Source organism: Musca domestica, unplaced genomic scaffold (assembly GCF_030504385.1).
Source record: "Musca domestica strain aabys unplaced genomic scaffold, Musca_domestica.polishedcontigs.V.1.1 5, whole genome shotgun sequence".
Taxonomy (NCBI): domain Eukaryota; kingdom Metazoa; phylum Arthropoda; class Insecta; order Diptera; family Muscidae; genus Musca; species Musca domestica.
The window spans coordinates 9,442,004-9,465,133 of NW_026712346.1; the positions used below are offsets into that span (position 1 = coordinate 9,442,004).

General features: G+C 34.4%; 2 protein-coding genes across 2 annotated transcripts in view; one reads left to right on the forward strand and one right to left on the reverse strand.

Moving 5' to 3' along the window:
* Window positions 1–20,165, reverse strand: part of LOC131805046 (uncharacterized) — a 142,680-nt gene extending 122,515 nt beyond the window's left edge. The window contains exons 1-2 of the mRNA XM_059128283.1: window positions 16,246–20,165; window positions 6,273–9,322 (exon numbers count right to left, since the gene is read on the reverse strand). Coding sequence (XP_058984266.1) covers window positions 16,741–18,072 — 1,332 coding nt within the window. The 5' untranslated portion in view covers window positions 18,073–20,165 and the 3' untranslated portion in view covers window positions 6,273–9,322; window positions 16,246–16,740. The remainder of the gene's footprint in view (window positions 1–6,272; window positions 9,323–16,245) is intronic.
* Window positions 20,166–20,486: 321 nt separating this feature from the next.
* Window positions 20,487–22,849, forward strand: LOC109612292 (origin recognition complex subunit 5-like). Its single transcript, XM_059128282.1, has 4 exons — window positions 20,487–20,766; window positions 20,828–21,637; window positions 22,265–22,474; window positions 22,532–22,849. Exons 1-4 carry the CDS (start codon window positions 20,680–20,682, stop codon window positions 22,814–22,816), a joined length of 1,392 nt encoding a protein of 463 aa, XP_058984265.1. The 5' UTR covers window positions 20,487–20,679; the 3' UTR covers window positions 22,817–22,849.
* The last annotated feature ends 281 nt before the right edge of the window (window positions 22,850–23,130 follow it).

The following is a 23,130-nucleotide window of genomic DNA, read 5'->3' on the forward strand; positions in this document are numbered from 1 at the left end:
TTTCCCAACGCCTCAACTGCACTCAAAAGTATGCACAAAGTATTTTGTACAGGAGCATCATATGAACGAAATCGGTCGAAAATATATATTGAATCTATATTCAAATCTGAACCGACTTGAATATAATTCGACAAACTTATTTTTGTACCAAATTTAATCACTCATCCGAAAGGTCATTGGAATCGGAAATACTTATCGTGTTTTGTACAATAGGATGAGTCAAAATAAAAAAAAATTGTATGTGATGTAAAACTGACAAAAAAAATGAAATATATAAATTTTTGAACTTATTCGCGGATTTGTTACAGCAAATGTTATAGAATTGGCTACCATTTTGGAATAAGATCCCATTGAAATTTTTTCCCGATTTTAGAATTTTTGTAATGAGATAGTTTCTCTTTTCGTTATTTCTTAGCGGTTTTAAAATAGTAATTATTCTTTAGCGTAGTTGTGACCGCGTTAAATTATTACGATATCATCTATTCAGTTTCGCCACTACAAAATTCGGTACTACAATTAAATGTAACCCGCCTGGAATTTCCGTTCTCAAAAAATCGTCAATAAATTTATTCAAATTGAAAAAAACAGTTGGTCCTGTTCTGAAATGATATAACTCGTATAGTACTACGTACCCAATAAAAACATAAAATCTATATTAAAGGGTTTTGTTTGTTGTTGCTTGTACTACACATCATATTATTATTATTATTATTTTTTTTTTTTTTTTTTTTTGATTTTATCCTTTTCGACCAAGAGACGAATTTTTCTGAGTCTTCTTGAGTTCAAAGCGTAGTAACTAAAACAGATTTTTAATAAACAACCGCTGAAACTCTATGAAAGAACAAGATTCCTTTTCCAAATAAAGTTCTACATATCCCGTTACATAGCAATAAGAATTTTGTTCCAAGGGAATTTCAATATTTTCTCAACAATCTTCATATAAGCCAACCCGATAAAAAAAAACTAATTTTGAGAAGATATAAAGTCTTAGAAACTTTGTTATTTTTTGCAAAAGGAATGTCAATCATTCATATTCACATAATATTGTTATTAGAAGATCGACTCAAAATTACAACTGCAAGAGATTCGTTGAAAACATAATGGTAAAGACGTGGTAGAAGAATACAGCTTGGAAACATTGATATGTCAACATTTTCAAAAATAGGTATGTTTTTAAATGTTTTCTTGTACGATGCATATCAGATATACAGATATAATATACAAATTCTACCAATGTTTACAAATTTCAATAATCTTTCATTCAACATCCTCAATTCAAAAATCGGGTTGACAGTTCTTTGTCCCAGCAGCTGTGTCAATGCGACTGACTGCATTCTTCTCCCATGGGTGATGGTAAGAGCACATAAGCAGCTTCATCATGGTTAGGCATATTAATGTCAAATTATAATGGGAAATGACATCAGGATGCGAGTGCGGCTCTTGCATCGCTTTATGGTATTTCCCAAAATTTGTCATGCGAAGATTTCATGCTGCTTATGTAGTCACACATTAAATATTCAATAAATTATTTTAATTCCAAAAATATACATTTTAGAATTTTTACATGAGAAAACTAGTGATTCGCATTGGTAGTAAATAAAATTTGAGCACACATAAAATTAAAAATGGACCCCTCACAATTAATGAACGTTATTTCATCAATCATTATGTTTTGTACGGACGTAGTCAAATGAAAAATTGTATAAAAATAATATATTTAATTTTATGTTTTTATAGAACGAGAATCCAGCTCCAAGTCGCTCATGTCATAATTAACCACAGAGCAACGAGCCGTTGCCTTACAACCTGGAAATCGGAGCTCTCAAGAACACTATCTTATCTGTATTGATTAAGTTTTAATCTTTAAGGTGTCTAATGGAAACTTCAGGATGACACTTTTTTGGTCATTCTTGAATTCTGCACATGCCAACAAAATTGAAAAATCATAGATTTGATTAGAAAATCCTTGTATTGAATTTATCGACAAAAATCGTTAAAAGTAAAATGCTTATAATATTTTGTTTCCATTTATAGTATTGTGTTTTAATTTTACTGATATTTTACATACGGCACGATTCGTTATTCGTAGTAATATAATTCCTTTTTTAAATTTTTTTGTTTATTGATTTTTATAGGAATTTGTACGAAAGTACAAAAAATTAGCATTAATAATAATAGAAGAAGTTATTGTTTTCCCTCCAAAGATTTATTTTATCTTTCATTAACCAACTTTCATTCCTGTTTTGAACTTTTTTTATAAATGTTGACATTTTAATATATTTTTGTATTTTTCTGTTTTTAAATTAGGTTGGAGAGTCACTTGTCAAAAAATTTTTTGTCGATACAAAAATTTTGAAAATATTGCCTCTCTTATGTCTAGTTTTCTATCGAAATTCCAACTCGTGGACAAAAAGCGTACCTCGGATGAGAGAGAAAACAAAATATACTTTCGTTTGACTGCACATACGCATTTCAACATTATATCTTTCATTTATAATTTTCAGTCTTCTGAAAAATTTTGAAAATTCATTAATTTTTTTTTTTTTTTTTTCAAAAATTTTTTCGATAAATGCTCTCATTTGTGAGGTATGGCGCACATTTCATCCTTGTTTTGAGAGTGATTTGAATGGAACAAAGAACAAAAATCTTTGTTGCTCAGAAAATTTTGTGTGGCGAATCAAGTAGATATTTCATAATTTATGGTCGAACAACGAATAGAGAGCGAATCACGTGCCATGTGAACTAAGCATTAGTATATTATATCTTTTTGGTTAGAGAATCCCACTACTGGTTGCGCGCCACCTCTTGACGGTCTGTCCATCCGTTTCAGAAATCGTTAAAGCTTTTTTTTACATAAGCGGCTTCAATTTTTCGCATGACATATTTTGTGACATATCATAAAGGGATGTCAGAGCCGCAATAATATGACATTATTATGCCAAGCCATTATGCCATGCTGCTTATGTACCCTCACCTTAAGGCTTTCATACTATTCTCCTGAATGTGTAGTTGTAAGCTATATATCCAAATTTCTCAACACTTTAAAAATTGCGGAAAAAGCAACAGCCCTTTTCAATTGCAACTGCATATACGAGTATATGTATATAAAGTTTACTACATTTGCAATTTATAAAGTCAAATCAGCTAGGGTTTGCTGCTATCTGTAAAAATTATACCATATGCATAAGTTTAGTTATCTAAAGCTGATGGTAATATCAATTTATAAATAAAAATGACGGCTTTGGCACCCCTTTGTGATATGTCACAAAATATGCTATTCGAAAACTTTAAGCTGCCTTAACATTTATTCAGTCATTTCATAACTTTTCTTCTATTAATTTGTTTAAATATTTCTGTTCAATAATATTAAATTTTTCGGTTTTAAACAACGCATTTTTAAAGAAGTATAACGATACTACGTTGGTGATCCGTACATTGAATATAATGTCTCAAGAAGAAAGTTCTACAAACATGAAAATAATAATATCCGCGGCACCTGCCTTATTGCTGTTGTAGCTCTCTCTTTTTTACTCTACGAATATTCGGCTTCTTGTTTCTGAATTCCACGTAAGAAGCCACACATGTAGTTGATGATCCAACGTTTCAAAATTGGCCGAACTGTATCAAAATCTTTTGATAAATCATGTGCCTCCATAACTGTTCAGTCACACGGCCTGTTCTGGTTAGGTCCTCTCCTGACATGTGTGGAAATGGGGTGTAAAATTTTTATTATGCTATTCAATTTTCGGAATCCGTGTTGATGATCAGCTACAGGGAAACGCTCTCTTATGTTGAGCAGGAGTAATGCCTAAATGTCTTTGCTACAAAAATGTTACCGCTTTTATTACTTTTGTTGGAATCTTTGTCTGGTTTCATTAGCGGGACCAACCTGACCATTTTCCAAGCATCCAGATGGGTAAAACAGGTTGAGGTGTTTGGTAAAATTCTCAACTCCTAGTTCATCCAGTTGCTTCAACATCACCCTAGAGATTCAGAACCAAGCTCTTCTGATGACATGTACAACATCTTCCATCGTAAAATCTGAGGGTATCACCTCAACTGGGGGAAATTGACGGCGTAGGATCCTTACCTGTCACTCTCAAAATTACCGTTTAAAGTAACCTCTTCGGATCTGTCACTTCTTTGGCGTTAAAAAAGACAGATGCCCGATCATCCCTTTATTCAATTTACTCGATCCGGAACTGATGTTGCAATGGTTCATATGCTGTAGTTTATGCTCGCCGACTACACTGTTTACCTCCAGAGTCTGTGAAGTCGAGTGGTCTGGGGACGATAATGGGGAGGTGGTCTGAGCCTAAAAAATGGTTGATTGTCAGATTACGTCATTTGTCAGACCAAAGGAAACGATGTATATGTCCGGTGAGCTGCTAAACCTCCCCTTATTCTGGTGGGAGCTTCCTCATTCATTATGCACAACTTACTCAGCCATCGCCATGTCCCTCTGGTCGCAACCTAGTAAGGAATGCTATAATTCATGAAGGGCAATGGCCTAACACCAGACAGGTATTGCTTAACAGAAGTGATCTGATGTTGGGCATGTAATGCGGGGCACAGCTATTTAAGGGCGGGATGTGCACGTAATGCACCTCTACCTCGGCGGTTCTACACTTGACCGCTACCACCTACATTCCATGTACGGGTCACTAGAGTCCAGCTCAGGCAAGATATGTCTGTACTGGACAGGGTGGGGCAATAGGAACGCTAATCCTTCACCTCCACCTTTGGTGCGATCCTTCCTAAATACTTTGTATCCATCAAAACTTTAAAGGTAGTACTCATCTTCGTTTCCTGGATCGCTGCGACCTTGATGGTCTTCTCGATTTCATTGATCTTACCTCGGAGACCATCACAGTAGAATTGGAGAACCTTGAACAGCAATATGTGGTGTCAAATGTTGCACGACTTGCTGTTGTGGAGATTGCGGGGAGTCTCATACTCCGACAACGATGTGGACGACGAAGATGAAGGCTCACTGGGGTCTACATTGGAGCAGCAGGAGGCAATGTAGTCCCTATCGCTATACTCCTGTAGCCGATTTAAGCCAGAACAATTCCGGAAAGCACCCACTTTATGCATCCGTTGTATCTCACCGAGACCTATCTGTGGTGGATGCGATTATTGCAAACAGAGCTGAATCATGGTTTGATCTCGATCCCAGTTCGGACCAAGAGAATGCGAAGCAAACATTCCGGGTAGTGTTGCTCCCACATAAGAAAAATTGGTTCCTGGTCGAAGAATTGTTCCTTCGAATCAATCCGGTACAAAGAACCGCCGCGCCTTGCTGTTTTTAGCAGCTCCAACTGCTGTTTCCCTTCTGAAGCATCTCAATCGTGTTCTGTTTTGAGGTCCAAACCCAAAAAGGACGCAACCTGTATGTGTAAGTTCGGCTGGGCAGCGAAATAGGTGCAGGGTTTCATGTGGGCCAAATACAAATCTATGCGAATGCACATTTTGATCTTAATTTTGTCAAAACTACTCGGGTTTGTGGGGGCAATTCTCGGACAGTAGGTAATTCCTTTCGTTGCTGGACGGAGGTTGCCTGTCACCAGATGTGATTGGCACTGACATTTTATTATACTGACGCACCGGTAAATCCTTCGCCTCCTCATGTAGATAGTGTATAGGTGACATTTGTATTCATGAGAATACATAAAAGGGGTTTTCGACTATCTTAAGTCTATTGAATTGAATGGAAAAATAATATGACAAACAAATGATTGCTTCGAATATTCTGGATAGATAGAAAAAAATGTTGTATAAAAGTTTTTCTCCATTTGCAAAAATTTTCCCCCTTTGCTTGATTTCAAATAATGTAGCTGCTTGTAAAATAGAGCTGAAATCAATTAGCACCAAGAATCAACTGGCAGAGCAAGTTATTCTACAACAATAACTTGCTCTGCCAGTTGATTCTTGGTGCTATTTGATTTCAGCTCTATTTTACAAGCAGCTACATTATTTCTAACGAAATGCTGCTTTTTATCGATATGTTTTGCTCGCTAACTTTCTTCATTCGATGCCATATCAACACAACCGCGGTTGTCTTCAAATATTGTAACTGGTTGACCATTTCTAATAGCATCAAGATCTTCCAACAACCCTTTCAATCATATAGCTTGTGTGATTACTAAGCTTTATACAATGTAATTACTTTGTTTGTATAAAGACAGTAGTCATGTTTAGATCTGGTGAACCCTAGCAATATGATAATTGAACTTTATACTCCAATAATTTTCTTAACATTACGGCCATACCTTTTGTGGTTATGTCATCAGAAATTGCACATCGTCTTTAAGATATCCATGTAGAAATGTCGTTTTTACATTCAGCTGATGAAATATGTAATTCTGCTTCATGCCAATAGCAAGTATGAAACGTATGGTGCTTAAGTTCGCGAAGGGTGCATACGTTTCGAAAATATCTACCCCCTCTTGCTGAAGGTATTCTTTGGCTTCTAAACGAGACTTATATTTAGTTGGATATCCATTTTCATCTACCTTTATTCGAAAATTCAATTTGGATTTTAACAACTTTACGTTTGCAGCTGCAACCTCTTTCTACACCTCGTTCTTTTCAAAGACGCTATTTCATCAGCAACTGCTTCATTTGGCAGCTTCTTCCAATCCAGAAATTTCTTTATTGCGTTCGGGCATTCTTCTTGTTAAAACTGTTGTTTCGAATTCAGTGATGTAGGTTGGATGTTTGATAGCTAATCTTCGTTTTCTAGTGCTGTGGCGTACAGAATCTTGAGGCAATGTTTCTTCTGTAAAAGTTGTATTATTATTTACACTTTTACCTTCATCAAGGAATTCACATCACATCATTATCCTCCTCTAACTTGTGCAATATTGTTTTATTACTTTTAACATCAGATGTTTTGATACCTCTGGGGTCAAGATTTTTCTATGGCATTTTAGTACCGATGTTTATGTCTCATATACAAAAATCGGATTTTCGCCAAACCACATTTCAGATGGAGTTTAACATATTTTCAGACTCCTAGTTGGACAACAATTAATAATGTAAACGCAGCTAAAGGGGCTTCTCTTTGGGTAATTTGGACTTCAACAATATTGTTCTCATTTTGTCAAACACATTTTCTTTTATACCATTGGCGTTGTTCCTTGGACAAATATTCTTCACCTTGGTCTGTAGTTTTTTGATATTGACATTCCGCTGAATAAACTAGTGACCATAGCTTCGTATTCTTTGATAACTTCTTAAAACCATTAACGCCGATGTGACCCAGTCTAGCCTTGTCGATGCCACAAAGCTCCATTATTTTTGTCCGAAGCCAGAACAGTTCCATCGTTAGATTTATCTTTAATTTATTAATATTTTCAGATAATTGTACTGATGCTATTATCTTACCGTTGTCAATCCTATTAGCTTTGTTTCTAATGAATTTGATGTTGGCGCTGGCAGAAGACAATTTTCTCACAGATAAAAGATTATCCCGTAAATATGGAAAATGTAGCACGTCCTTCATTACCAGGGGAACCCTGTTACAACTGATACCATTGATTGGCCATAAGAATTTTCAAACAGGGATTTTTTACTTTTGGCAATATTAATTTCTATTGGTTTTTGCAAGTTCTTGAGATTTGAGTCCATTTTAAAAATCTTTTGCCTCTAGTCATAAACATACAGAATTTTTGGTGGCTACATATATTATTTTTTTGCCTACAATTACGGGCTTTGTGGCCAAACTTGTGGTATTTCGATCGAACGTCCCCTGTCATCAGCCTTTCCTTTATCATATTGAAAGTAAGTTTACCATTTTGTACGTTCTGCAATGCCCTGACTCGTGGGTTCAACTTTCCCGGTAAAGTTAAAAATAATTGAACAATGAGATCTGGCTCTTCAACGTTTGCCTTGGCGATTCCAATCTGTCGTACCAAATTTTCGAAAGCATTTGTATAAGATAAAATGTTGTCACCTTCATTCAATTTCATCCCTGAGAGCATTTCCCGAATTAAAAGTTGTGTCACCATAGACTTCTTAGCATAGACCGATTCAGACTTTCCCACATTTCCTTTGCAGTCTTCTGTCGCGAACATAACAGAATGCATGTATCCGACTAGGTTCGTTCATTGAATCATCAGAACGTTTAATAAGTCCAAATTGTCCATGTACAACTTAACTCGAAATTGTTATTCCATTCAATTCTTTTAAAACGCCCATAACCTATTGAATCTCAAATTAATTGTGGAAAAATAATATGACAACCAATAGTGCAACTTATAAAAAAGGAAAAAAACACAAACGATTGCTTCGAATATTCTAGATAGACTGAAGATTTTTTTCTATAAAAGTTTTTCTTCACTTTGAAATAATTTTCACTGATTGCTTGATTTAATTTGTTGTAAAATAGTTCTATTTCGGCTCGTAATTAATATTTGTTTACCCGATGACTTAAGGTGAGAACACATAGAAAAAGTTGTTTACTGGCTTAAGTCATTTGACTGTCATCTTCATAGACAAACAAAGGAGTACGGGGCGAACAAGTATAAATTATGGGTCCAAATTTAACTAATTCAACCTAAAATTCCTTCCTTCGTTTACGAAGAAGTCAGTCGATTACTTAAGCAATTCAAAAAAGCATTTTATGTTTTCTCACCTTTAAACGATGTTCCCTTTATGATATTAAAAACAATTATAATACTAGTACCTTCTTGCAGGTTTTGGAACTGAGAGAAGGTAGGCTAAATTCAAACATTTTGCAAGTGAAGATTTCTACCTGTATGAATTGTAATGTCAGAATTGCTAAAAAACAAATATCGCAGTTGTTGATTTCATTGCACCGTGGTTGTGTTGTCAAGATTTTTCTATGGCATTTTAGTACCGATCTTTATGTCTCATATCCAAAAATCGGATTTTCGCCAAACCACATTTCAGATGGAGATGGATTTGAGTCATCTTGCAGTTTTTTTGGTTTATTGAAAAGTAATTGTTGATACGTACCCGTAGTACCTATATACCAAGACGAAGTAACTAAATAATTGAACTAGTTCCATGGTGAATGTGACATCATTTTTGTTTACAATTCAATTTTGGCTGAAGTAATGAAATTACAGAGTTCCTTGATGACGGTGTTTGTTCGGTGTTTCAATAAAGCAGGTAAGTTGGTAAAATCGTTGAAAATATTGAAGTTACATCTTAGGTGGTGAATTTTATTGCACTCAAAGATCAAATGATTTTCCGTTTCAGGTACATTACAAACAGCACACAAATTAGTGTCTATCAGCTTCATTTTATGCAGGTGTGGGCTTAAGTTGAGTTTAGGGGCTATGCTCGGATTGACCTGAAATTTTTTGAAAACACTGGCATGCCGAACTGGGAGCAAGTTGAGTTTAGGGGCTATGCTCGGATCGTTCTGAAATTTTTTCCACAGGTAGATCTTTTTAACCTGATTACAGCAAGGTATTTTTTTGTGGGGGAAATACCAGGTTACCCGGTTATTCGACCCGAAAATTCAGACAATATTCGGTTTTTATCCGGTTCTACTGAACCGATAACTACAAAATGGAGATCACTTGAAAGCTTATGAAAATACCTATCCAACAAGGGATCACATGAGGTTACTAGAACCGGTTCTAGAGAAATGCGAGAAAATTGATATTTTTACCAGTAGTTTTTGAAAAACCCATAAAAACTCAAAAATAAACCCATTATGGGGTATTAAAAACTGCATACTACATTGTAGCCTACACTCTGGCCTTTCCAAGTATTGATATTCTTATATTTCCGATGATATTAGTCATGCAAATCATGAAATTGAGTTTTCACCCACTAATATGTATCTCTTATAGCTTTGTAGTTCCGAAGATATTGCCTTTAAAGTCGAATTCCAACTACTTACAAAAATTATAATATTTAGAAAAACTACTATAGAGCCGGTGTTGGACATACCTCAGGAGAAAAAATCTCAAGCCCCGGCCGAAGGCCGGCTACTTACAAAATTTACAATGTTCAAAAAAATTATGGATCGCGTAGCCGTCGTTGGACATACCTTAGAGGAGAAAATCTCAAACCCCAGCCGAATGCCGGCTACTTACAAAATTTACAATGTTTACAAAAACTTTGGATCGCGTAGCCGGTGTTGGACATACCACAGAGGTGAAAATCTCAAGCCCTGAACGAAGGCCGGCGACTTACAACAACTATAATGTTTAGAAAAATTATGGATCGCGTAGCCGTCGTTGGACATACCTTAGAGGAGGAAATCCCAAGCTCCGGCTGAAGGCCGGCTACTTGCAAAAATTACAATGTTTACAAAAACTATGGATCGCGTAGCCACATAGGAGAAGATCTCAAGCCCCGGCCGAAGGCCGTCTGTTTCAAAATGCTATAGAGGTTAGATACATTTGACTGGAGAAAAAATTGCAATATTATGATTTCTATTACTAATATCTTCGGAACTACAAAAGATATCAACACGTATGACACCATTTTAGAAAGGTAATAGTGTTTAATTAAGAATCATATTTGTTCTTATATTTCTCGTTAATTTTTATTGCATGTAAATACCTTATAATTCTTGTACTACGTTTAAATACATCTTTGTGGTTTTAGTACAAATTGCTAATGTCACGATTATAACTAACGAATTAAGCATTGAGCGCCACTTTGCAACACCTACGCTTTTCTCGTTACATTGTAACGATTAGAATCAAAGAATTCGTTTATGGATTACGTCCACTACAACATCGAAGGTAAAAATATTATTTACAATAATATTACAAATTTTATACTAATAAAACCCACGTCAATATTGACAAAATTAATCTAAACCCTTTTGTGTTTTTTATTTCTTATTTTCTATTTTCATTTTTTATTGCTACGCAAACATTTGGTCCTGAGCGAGCCGGATAAGTTTTTTGTTTACGACAAATAACAAAATTCATCTCTTCTTCTATCTCCATAGAAGTTCATCTCATCTCATTACATCCTCATTTTCATCTTTAAATTTCATTAAAAATCAAGGTACGTATCTCTATTAAAGAGTGCATTCGCGAGTGTTTCGATTTGTTTATTTTTTTCATAAAATAATTTGCATAAACAATAACATAACCTACGGTCGTCTTGCAATACGCGTATCGTTGTTGTTGTTATTCTTCCTCTCGATCATTTCAAAGCCAATCGATCGTACAAAAGTGGTGGTTTTCAAAGAGAAAAATAAAGAAAAAACAAGTGAGAACAGTGATACAGTGCCTAAGAAAAAGTCGGTGTTTGTTTATATTTTTCAATAAGAGAAAAAGTCTATCTTGTGATTTTACAACGTAAAAATTAAAGGCTAAAGCATAAAACGAAATAATAAAAAAAAACAACAACAAATACACAGGCAGTCGTCGAACCACACAGCAGCATTAACAGCAGTGACCATTATTGTTGTTGTTGTTAATGTTGGATGGTATTCTCACTGTTCCCACTCACCACCAGTTAAACACACAAATAGGGTTGCCATCGCGCATTATAAAAATTGGAATAAGTAAAATTTTTGGTCGGAAATTTTTTGGTACGGTTTTCGATAAAATATTATTTTAATATAATTTTAATATAAACGCGAATAGAAAATTGTTAGAAAATCGTCGTGCACCCTACAGTCGGTCCTGGTTAATAGATAATATATATTTTTATATATTTTATTAAAGATATTGTATTGTATATCTAACATTTTGATTTTTTCTTGATTTTTATATATTTTGGTAATTTTTTTGAATACTTTGAAAAAAATTTGGTCGTGTGTACCCTACAGTCCGTGCACACTACATCCGGTAATTTAAAAAATTACTTATTTTGTGAATATTTTTGATTTTTTTTTTTTTTAGAGAAAATAATTCTTCTCTCGTAAAAAGTTTTAATATTTTGAGACACTTTGGTGTTATAATTAAAACTTGGTATATTACGTATACACTGAGAGAAATTTCAGGTATTTTCAATACACTTTGAAAAATTGGGTTTTTGCTTTTTTCACTTTGTTTTATTAAATTTTGAGTAGTTTTCGCTACATCGACAAAAAATCTGTGTTGTATTTACGACACATCACACAAATAGAAAACTTTGTTGGTTTATTAAAAGAATTTCGTTCTTTTATAAGATTTTTATCTTTATTTCATTTGCAATTTGGTACAAAAGTTTAGATTTTTGGTTTTTTTCGCCTTTTCATTTGGTTTTTTTTCTTCTTTTATTAATTTTTGGTTGTTTTAAATTTGAAAACTATTGCTTATTTTTGACATTTGAGTTTTTATCTTCGATAATTAACTTGTTTTTCGATTTTTTTACATAAATTTACCCTCAATATGCCTTTGACTCCTCTTGATTTCTTCATCAGAGCCACTGATGCTCTTGTAAAATTCGAAGCCAACTTCACTTCCATTTTAAATGAAGATTTAGACGTTTATTCCTTAGAAATTCAAGGAGCTGAAGCAAAGGAGCTCTGGGGTAAAGTGAAAAATCTTTTTGAAAAGTGTTTGAACGACATTCAGTCGTCTGATTCTTCTTCTGCAGAAGAATTAACATCGGTTGAGAGTAAGCACGATGTCGCATTTAAAGCATATGTAAAGGTATTATCGGCTATAAATAGGAAAGTTGATCAGCTTCGGACTTCGCCGAAAGCTCAAAATTCTCCTAGAGTAGCAAATCAATCTAGCACCCCACGTGCCAATTTATCACAATTTGAGGAAACTATTTCTGTTTCAGGTGTTTCGCATCAATCAGCAAATCTTCCAGATGTTTCCACTGGTTCGACTTAGTGATATAGAGAAATTGTGCCATCTTCTCAAAAAAACAAGTGGTGACGCACGAGAAATTGTGAAAAGATACCCTCTCACTCATAAAAGTTTTAGCTTGGCCTGGAAATCATTAAAAGAAGCATATGATAATGTTCGAATTCTGGTTAACAACCAACTTAAGGCTCTTTTTGATCTTCCAGTGCTCGATATCGAAACTAGCGCAGGTTTAAAAGGTTTGCAAAGAGGTATTAATGGTTGTGTCTCATCTATGTCAATTTATGACGTTGCTACTGACAATTGGGACCCAATATTGGTATTTCTTTGCTTACAAAGGCTTCCCAAAAATACAGTTACGCTGTGGGAACAAGGTATTAGAGATAAATCAGCGTTGTCTTCCTGGAAAGACTTGGATCTCTTTTTGACAGAAAGAATCCAAACGCTCACCTGCCTTAAAGATATAAAGGGTATAGACTCCACTACAAAATCAGAGCAAAATAAAGCTAGGACACATTTTACGAATGCTGCTCCACCTAGGTCTCCACAATCTTCCTCTGATAAATTTTGTATATTCTGTCCTAGGCAAATCCATCATTTACGTGAATGCCCAGAATTTAGAAAGCGCACTTCAGCAGACCGCTATTCAGTTGTAAAGCGGCACAAACTTTGCATTAATTGCCTATCACGAGATCATGATCTTAGGAATTGTACAAGTTTCCATAATTGCTCCAAATGTCATAAACGTCATCACACACTTCTGCACTATAATACGGCACCAAATAATAGTTTTACGACTCCGTCACAGACTTCTCCTCAACCGATTTGTAGGCCACGCTCCCCCCAACAATCTACTTCCAATCCAAATACGCCTTCGACTTCTTCGGGTCAAAATTCAGATGCTTTAAGTAGGCAGGTATTCCATACCTCGCAAAATAAATCGGTCCTACTGGGCACAGCTATGGTCAACATTATTCATCATGGGGTCACGTATACTGCTCGTGCTCTTATAGACCTTGCTTCCGAAGCATCATTTGTGTCAGAAAGGTTACAGCAGCGACTTGGTATAGACACAATATCTTCTCAAGCAACAATTTCTGGAGAAAACCAAGAGGTTTCAATCATGTCGCAAAAATCATGTTCTTTGTGTGTAGGATCGCCAGTAGACAGTACTATCTTAATAGAAATGACAGCACTAGTGATTCCAACCATCTCAGGCAATCTTCCTTCGATTCCCATCAGCAAGGAACTTGTTCCTAATATGTCAAATCTACGTTTGGCAGATAAAAATTTGTTCGACTGTCGTCCAGTAGAAATATTAATAGGGGCAGATTTATATCCAAAAATAATTCTCCCGGGTTTACATTCCCATATTTTAGGCTCCCTAGTTGCCCAAAGAACTGTTTTCGGCTGGGTTATTACAGGTCCGATCCCTACTAGTATAACTCCTTCAAGAAGCGTAACGACATTTGCAACCAACGTTTCTTACTCCCCTCGTAATAGGCTTAGTAACACACCTTTTCGTTTCTGAAAACTAGACCCTTCGCTACAGGCATAGATTTCGCTGATCTTTTCAATTTAAAATCCTTTACAGGGAGTTGTTGTGAAATTACATAGGGCTACGTATGTGTATCCGTTTGCTTTTCTACGAAAGCAATACATCTTGAAGCTACCCAATGAATGATTTTCAGAAAATCGTATATCATTAACACCAGGTCATTCTTTGATAAGGGTCTCCGATCCTAGCTCCTCCTGAACCTGTAATAGATGAATCTCCTTTGAATATCGTGAATCGGCATTGTAGATTAAAAGCGCCTACTCAAATCTGCTTACGGTAGAAGAGTACGTTAAAAATATCCATAAATTGTAAAAATGGCAGTATCTAGAGCGCGATATTCAAACGGATGATATTATAGAAATTCGTAACGACCAATTACCTCCCACAACGTGGAAATTAGGTCATGTAACTCGCGTTTATCCCGGCATCGACGGTCGCGCACGCGTCGCCTTCGAAAAAACGAAATTGTAAGACGACCAGTAGACTAGTTGGTCAATTTGGCCTTTTTAAATTGTTAGTTCTTCTCACTTCGCGGCGTCTCTATCTTTTCACAGAATGGAAAATATTTGTATGATGGCCGCCGCTCTTCCCGATCATGAGGATCTCGTCCCCATGTACGATGAGGAGAGAGAAGAATGTCCGGCAACATTTATCAGAGGAGGTATACAATCCCCACCTGGAAATAACTTCACATACACAAGTTCCTGTTAATGATAAATCGGCAGCTGATCCCATGCAAAAGATTCCATCAGCCCTCTTTTCCCAAAATCTAAAGGAGACAAACCAGGCCGGGAGCACTGGACCTGCCCCTCTTTCAGAGGAAATCAAAGAATCAGGACCCAGTGTAATACCTATGAAAGCACATAAAGGAGTGAAACAGGCTTCCCAAATTCGGTAGAACTCACCATGATTGGTTGGGGTTGCTTCCGAAAGGTGTCCTGTTTGGTCTCTTTCTAAGTGCAGCCATACGGTGTCCCGCGACCTGCTGATTACCGAGCTCCAATCCAATTTTTTTTCTTATATGCAATATTAAATTGCCTTGGCTCACCGAGCATACCTTTATATTGAAATTTGAAAACTTCATTACTTTTTTGCAACATAGCAAGATGTTGCAAGGCTGGCGGCAATGTTTAATTAAGAATCATATTTGTTCTTATATTTCTCGTTAATTTTTATTGCATGTAAATACCTTATAATTCTTGTACTACGTTTAAGTACATCTTTGTGGTTTTAGTACAAATTGCTAATGTCACGATTATAACTAACGAATTAAGCATTGAGCGCCACTTTGCAACACCTACGCTTTTCTCGTTACATTGTAACGATTAGAATCAAAGAATTCGTTTATGGATTACGTCCACTACAACATCGAAGGTAAAAATATTATTTACAATAATATTACAAATTTTATACTAATAAAACCCACGTCAATATTGACAAAATTAATCTAAACCCTTTTGTGTTTTTTATTTCTTATTTTCTATTTTCATTTTTTATTGCTACGCAAACAAATAGTGTTGGCTGTTATAAGGTAGGCAGATATAATAGGTCCATTTTTGAGTTTTTATGGGTTTTTCAAAAAGTACTAGTAAAAAATATCAATTTTCTTGCATTACTCTATTTTCATAAGCTTTCAAATGATCTCCATTTTGTAGTTATCGGTTCAGTAGAACCGGATAAAAACCGAATATTGTATCTGAACTTTCGGGTCGAATAACCGGGTATTTCCCCCACAATAAAATTATTTTGCCGTAATCAGGTTAAAAATACCTACCTGTGGAAAAAATTTCAGAACGATCCGAGCATAGCCCCTAAACTCAACTTGCTCCCAGTTCGGCATGCCAGTGTTTTTTTTAGTGGAAATGGAAAGACATTAGAGAAGTATATGGGAAGGAACCCACAGAAAAGTAAGATGACTTATATTTGAATTATTTATCTTACTGATAATTGTGTTTACTAAATAGTTGAGTGAAGTGTTATTTCTTCTTCATAGGTAACTCCATCTGTACCAGCAGCTGATGGCTTCTTCTTTTTTTTGTAAAACAGTTTCAAATTCTTCTGTTGAAAAAATTGGCTATGTATTTGAACTTGTAAACGTGACTTGAATTGGAGCATTATTGGGAACTTGATCTCTAAGATGGATTAAAAACTTTTTATCGTTTTCAGAAGACCATTTTGTTTTATAAATGGGAGAGGAAGAGAGAAGAGAGAAATTTAAAAAGTGCTTTAGAATTTGGTTCCTTGTTAAGATCCTGAATTTTAGATTTAAAGGACTTCCTTTTGGAAAATTTAACAGCATTGTTAAAAGCTTTATTAACCTCAATAAGTTTAGAAGCATTTATGTTGTTTTTGAACATGTCGTACGTTTTTTGAGCAGCTAGCTGAAGTCTGTGTGTTTTTTCTACGACAGAGTCCCACCAAACTTTTGGAGATTGTTTATTTTTTGAAATAAATGTAGATTTTTTTTATTTCATCCTTAAACGTTGCATGTATATCATCAAAGCGAGGATTGATATTTGCGTTGTTCACTGATTTTAACAACTTTTTCTTAGCTAGAAACCTTTGGTTTGTAATATTGCTGATACCAATATTAATAACTATGGGGTAATGATGGCTTCCTCCAATTGTAAAAGGTTGTACTTTCCACGAAGTGGTTAACGTAGTATTCGTAAATGACAGATCAAGAACAGAACCAGTTGTGTCAGTTGAGCGTTTTTTAAAGGTGAAGTTTCCATTATAAGGAGTATAAAAATTTGATGAGTCAAAAAAGGATTTGACAATGTTTCCTCGATGTGAATCAAAAGAGTCTCCATAACATGAATGCCTCGCATTAAAGTCTCCACAGATTAGTACATCAGTTCGTGATTCCAAAAAGCATAGCAATTTTTCAAGCTCATATTTTATTTCGCTAGCTCTTATAGAGTGAGGGAAGTATATGGATGCAATGGTTATATTATTCGACATGTTTATTATTTGGCAAATAATGATGTCCAATGGGATTTCAAATTGGATCTTTTTGAACTTAATATTATTTTTTAAAAGTATGGCAACTCCTCCGTAGTTGTTTTTTGACACTATATTATAATTGCATATGCTTGTATTATTTTGCGATTCGTCTATACTAAGTAACTGAGACATTTGTTTGGTAAAAATTGACATTGTTTTTTCCAGCTCTGATACTTTGGAAAAGGATGAATGTTCATAAACAGGGATTGAAGGTGTAATATTGATGGCACTGGCTACTGGATGATTGATAATGGTGCGAGGAGCTGCTATTTTGCTGTACTTTATTTTTGTGATTCTTCTGTTTATTTCTTCATTAAAGTTTCTTATATTTTGATTAGAAGATTTACTCATTGGAGGAAATTGAGAATTGTAGTTGCCATCAGCTAAAATGTTGTAATAATTGTGGGATTCCGGGTACGTTTGTAAGACTTCTTTTCTGCTTAGATATGAAAGAGTCATAAGCGATTTAATTTGTTTTTCAGATCTCCATCTTTCACATTTTCCTTCTTCCGTAGCATTGTGATCAATACCATTGCACAAAATACATTTTAATGTGTCACATTGTTCCTTGCATTTGGTGGTAGTAAGGCAATCATTGCATTTTTGTTCCTTACATTGGTTTGGACAAATTATTAATTTCCCACAGTCTAGACAACATTTAGTTGATCTGCAGCGTATGGCAATGTGGCCAAGACGCCCACAGTTTTTACAAAGACGTACAGGGAGTACATATAAATCAGGTTTAATCCTAGTACCACGCATAAAAGTAGATTGGGGGACTCCATTACAGATTATTCCAACTTGACTGTTTCAGTCTCTTCTATTTTGTTATTTTCGGTTTTCCTTGTAAATCTGTGTACAGATATTACTTCCATATCATTATTTTGTTCAATAGATTTTTTATGGTTATACCATCAATGGATTTAGTAAAATTTTTTATTACATAAAACTTTCGAATAAGTCGCTCAGGGATTTCGGCTTTTAATCCAATTTTTTAAATTGCTGGTTTTGAACAAATGAATTTACCAGTGCAAAGTTATTGAAAGTAATGCGGATTGTATTGTATCCTATGTTTTTACAAAAGTAGTTGGTAGGAACATTGATTTTTTGAAAAAGGGCATAAAGATGTAGTTCGCAGTTTTTCCTCCTGGAACTAATTGGAGTTTCCGAGGTCACAATAACATAAAATGGTCCCGGATGGTTTTGTGTGTAACAAATGTTTGATTGTTAGGCATTATAATTGAATTCAATTTTTTCAGACACATCAGACTCATTAGATGAGACTTCTGATACATTTGTGTTTTTGATGGGTTCACCATTATTGTTTATGAATCTATTTTTTTTTGATTAGACATTAGATGTGCACTGCGTTTATTTGGGTCCCAGATAGGTGTTGGGGGCGGTTCCCCATCGGCATCCATTTTTTTTGACAAAAAAATTTTTACTTAATTTTATTTGTTGAAAAAAATTAAAAAGAAAGTCAAAATGTTCAAAATGTCGCGAAAGCAAAACAAATGTTTGTGTGTGTGTCTATGTGTGTGTGTTGAAAAACAAAACGAGAGTTAAAGGGCGCAGTGTAGCAACAACAAAGGTTGAGTAGCGACTGTCTTGTAGTTTTAATACGAATTTGTTTTAAAGGTGTAAGTACATAAGAAGCTTGAAGTCATATGACATTTCATAAAGGAATTACAGAGCCGAACTAAAATCCTGCCGTCGTTTTCCATTATAATTTAACACTAATATGCCTAGCCATGACTTCAAGCTTTTTATGTACTTGCACCTTAAGACAATTGGTATCATGGTACAATAAGGAGGTAGAACAGCTTCGTAGAACTAGAGATATACAGCCCTGAGGCTACGCCCGCTTCCTGTCAAAATTACTCAAAATTATATGCAACAAGTTGTTTTCATTTATTTGATATTATTTGTTCATTTTTAAAATTAGTCAAATAGTGCAAAAGATGAATGAAATGCCTAGATGTTCTTTAAAAAATATGATCCTAAAGTTTCAATCTTTCAATTCCATGGTAAATCTGGTTAATATCATTAAAGTGCGCCCCTCAAATTAAGTTACTTCCAATAATTGAATTTGAAAATATTTTGTTTTTATTTTTCAAAACAATAAATGCATACACAATACTGGCGGAAGTCGGGCACACTTGGAAAAAAATTGTAATCAGCTGGAAGCTCTACCTTACCTTTTTATTGTACCATAATTGGTACTATTTTCCTTTGCTTTTCAAAGTGGCAATTGGTCTGTTCCAGAGATGCAAGAATGTAAAGGTTTTTACTACCATATCCGATTTTCCCTTTATGATTGTGAAAATTGCAAAACAAGTAGATTTAGACACATTTCTATCAAAAACCAGCAAAGAAAGTTTTAAAGTAGGACGGGGCCGACTTTATGATACCCTACACCACTTTGCTAATTTAGTAGAGCTCCACATAACAATTGAAAGTTTTTATGGGAGAGTTCAATCATACACGCTATGATTATAATTATAATTTAAAGTTCAAAGGACTAAACCCATTTGGTGCACAATTAATTTTAAATCGGATAAATATATATATGGGAGCTATATCCAAATCTGAACCGATCTCGATAAAATTTGGCAAAGATATTTCTGAGCTGTATTTGATATATTTCCCTGAATATCGATGTTACGGAGTGCATATTACGGTTGTGGGTAAGATATATAACAAATCGGATGAACAATATATATGGGAGCTATAGCTATATCTGAACCGATTTCGATCAAATTTGGCATACTTATTTTCAGGCCTAATCTGGTTGTATGTGCAAAAATTATACTATACCATACTATTCGGGCTGATATTACAAGTTTGGTGCACAATAAAAGGCAAATCGGACGAAGATATATATGGAAGCTATATCTAACTATACATATATATATATATATATATATATATATATATATATATATATATATATCTACCGATTATCTCCAATTTCAATAGGGTTCGTCCTTGTGCCAGACAAATAATCTGTGAAAACTTTCATCTGGATAGGGCAATAAATGCGAACTGTACTTTGTTTACAAAAATACATGGACAGACGGACGGAAATTCATAAATCGACACAGAATGTGTTTCTATGCAGATCATTAAAAGAAGCTATGGGTCTGTTACTAACAAATGCATAAAGACGTAATACCCTGACCACTTTGTGGTGTAGGGTATAAAAATTGAAGATCTATGCATGTAAAGATCAGAGCTTGTGTTAAAGGAAAACCATATGTCGCCGTCTGTTTGGATTACCTGCGTAAAATATATACCACCACGACTATGTAATTTATTAAACTCCCCGCTTCAATGTAGAAAAATAGCACAAATTCTATTAATTTCAAAATGTACACTACGGAGCTCCTGGAGAATAGATATCCTTGTCGTACCGACTTTATTAGAATTTTGTATTGTATGGTATCGAAATCTGAAGTAAGTTAAACTTTGAATTTCCTCTTTCATTGTCAAAATTGATATATTTCTATTTCAACAGGAAAATTTTCCTTCGGCGATCTACATCAGTGGGCATACGGGAACTGGGAAAACAGCGATAGTGAAAGATTTTCTTAATATACATGCAGAATGTGAAAACAACAGGACAGTACTTGTTAACTGCGTAGAATGCTACACAACGAAGATTTTATATGAGCATATATTAGAAGAACTAGTTTTAGGCGGAACGCGTTGTGACAACTTTAAAGAATTTGTCGAAATATTAAGACAAGCGAAAAACGTAGAACAAAGTGGTTTCGTTGTCGCTTTAGACAATGCCGACCGCTTGAGAGACATGGACAACAATATTCTGCCATCGCTATTAAGACTGCAGGAATTTACAGGCCTTAATATTTGTGTGTTATTAATATCACAAATTCCATTGGAAAAATATTATTGCAAGACCGGCGTTTCCGAAGTCATATCTTTGTACACACCGCAGTACACGAAAGTGGAAACCTTAAAAATTCTGAGCGGTAGTTTTGAGAATACTGTCCATATGCTAAAATGTCGAATAAATGATAACTGCGATGCAAAAGTCCAACGAAATCAATTGGTTATAGTTGAACAAATTACACAGGAGTTTTACAATAACTACCTCAATATCTTTCTAAGTGTTTTCTACAAAGCTTGCCGTGATGTACCGGAATTAAAAATTACAGCTAGCAAGTGTTTTTTCACTTACATGGAACCCGTTCTCAACGGTAATGTAGAATTAAGCGACGTAGCAAGGTTATGGCGAAATATTGCAGTTCCTTTGCGATCATCCTTATCTCAAGTTTATATGCGATTTGATAAAGTGGAAAGTGAGGTAAGATTCAATTTAAAACGTCGAATTTGTTTTTAAATTTCCTGACTTCGGGAAAGCATTTTTTCTTGGGGGTCAGACCTGTGTACCGGCTATTGGACACGAAGAGGATCTTGGGGATGGGGGTTATATCAAAAAATTACTGTTGGGCATGCTTTTGAATATACTGTTGTACTGAATTACTATCACTGCTGAATAACTTCTCATTTTAAATGAACGTTATAATTAGCGATAGTCATCTGACGCTTTTATGAAAATTTTTTAGCACTTTATATATATATATATATATATATATATATATATATATATATATATATATATATAGTATACATAGTATATATAGTATATATATATATATATATATATATATATATATATATATATATATATATATATATATATATATATATATAGTATACATAGTATATATAGTATATATATATATATATATATATATATATATATATATATATAGTATATATAGTATATATATATATATATATATATATATATATATATATATATATATATATATATATATATATATATATATATATATATATAGTAAACAAAACTCGTTCCAACGAGATATTATCTCAATATAAGATGAAGTTTTTTATTTACTTTTAGATGCTTTCAAACCATAACCTGGAGGGAAATCTTGCGGATAATAGTCTTCGTAAATTAGCACGAGCTTTTGAACTCCCTTTTTACGGCAAATATTTACTCATAGCTGCCTTTTTAGCCAGTCATAATTCTGCCAATCAGGACAAAAGGCTTTTTGTAAAACACCATGGAAAGCAACGCAAACGATTACAAAGCGTCAATGCCAAAGCAAAGGTTAGCAAAAAGTAAAATATTCCAAAACAAATATATATTACATCATTTTGTTTACAGGTGGCGGAGAAAATGTCTTCATCGTTGGGACCTAAATCATTTAGCCTTGATCGTCTATTAGCTATTTTTTATGCAATTCTGGATGAGAAAGTTGGCCTCACATGTAATCTTCTTTCCCAGATATCAACGTTAGTACATTTAAAGCTTTTGGGCTTTGTAAGCGGTGAGAATAATGTAATGGATGGATCTGCGCGTCTCCAATGCACAGTAGGTCTAGAATTTATTTTATATATAGGAAAAGTTGTGGGTTTTAATGTATATCAATATTTGTGTGATTTCGCATGATATTTTTTATAATAAATATAATTCAGACAATTAGTTGATAATTCTTATTAATGGATCATTAATTGAATTTACCAACAGGAAATAATGTTCATGTAGTTTTAGGTTTGGCTTAACTCTGTTCTAAAGAATTTTCAAACACAAACATCAATAAGCTAGTACTTTTCTCCCTCGTAAGGTATATTTCACAAACCCAAAAGAACACCAAAGCCCTAAATACGTAGTAATGAAGAGCAAATACACTGAAACTGCTAACTTCATTTGACACCTTTCTTGTGTCGAAAGCAGTTCAAGGAATATTAAGTCATCCTATTTTT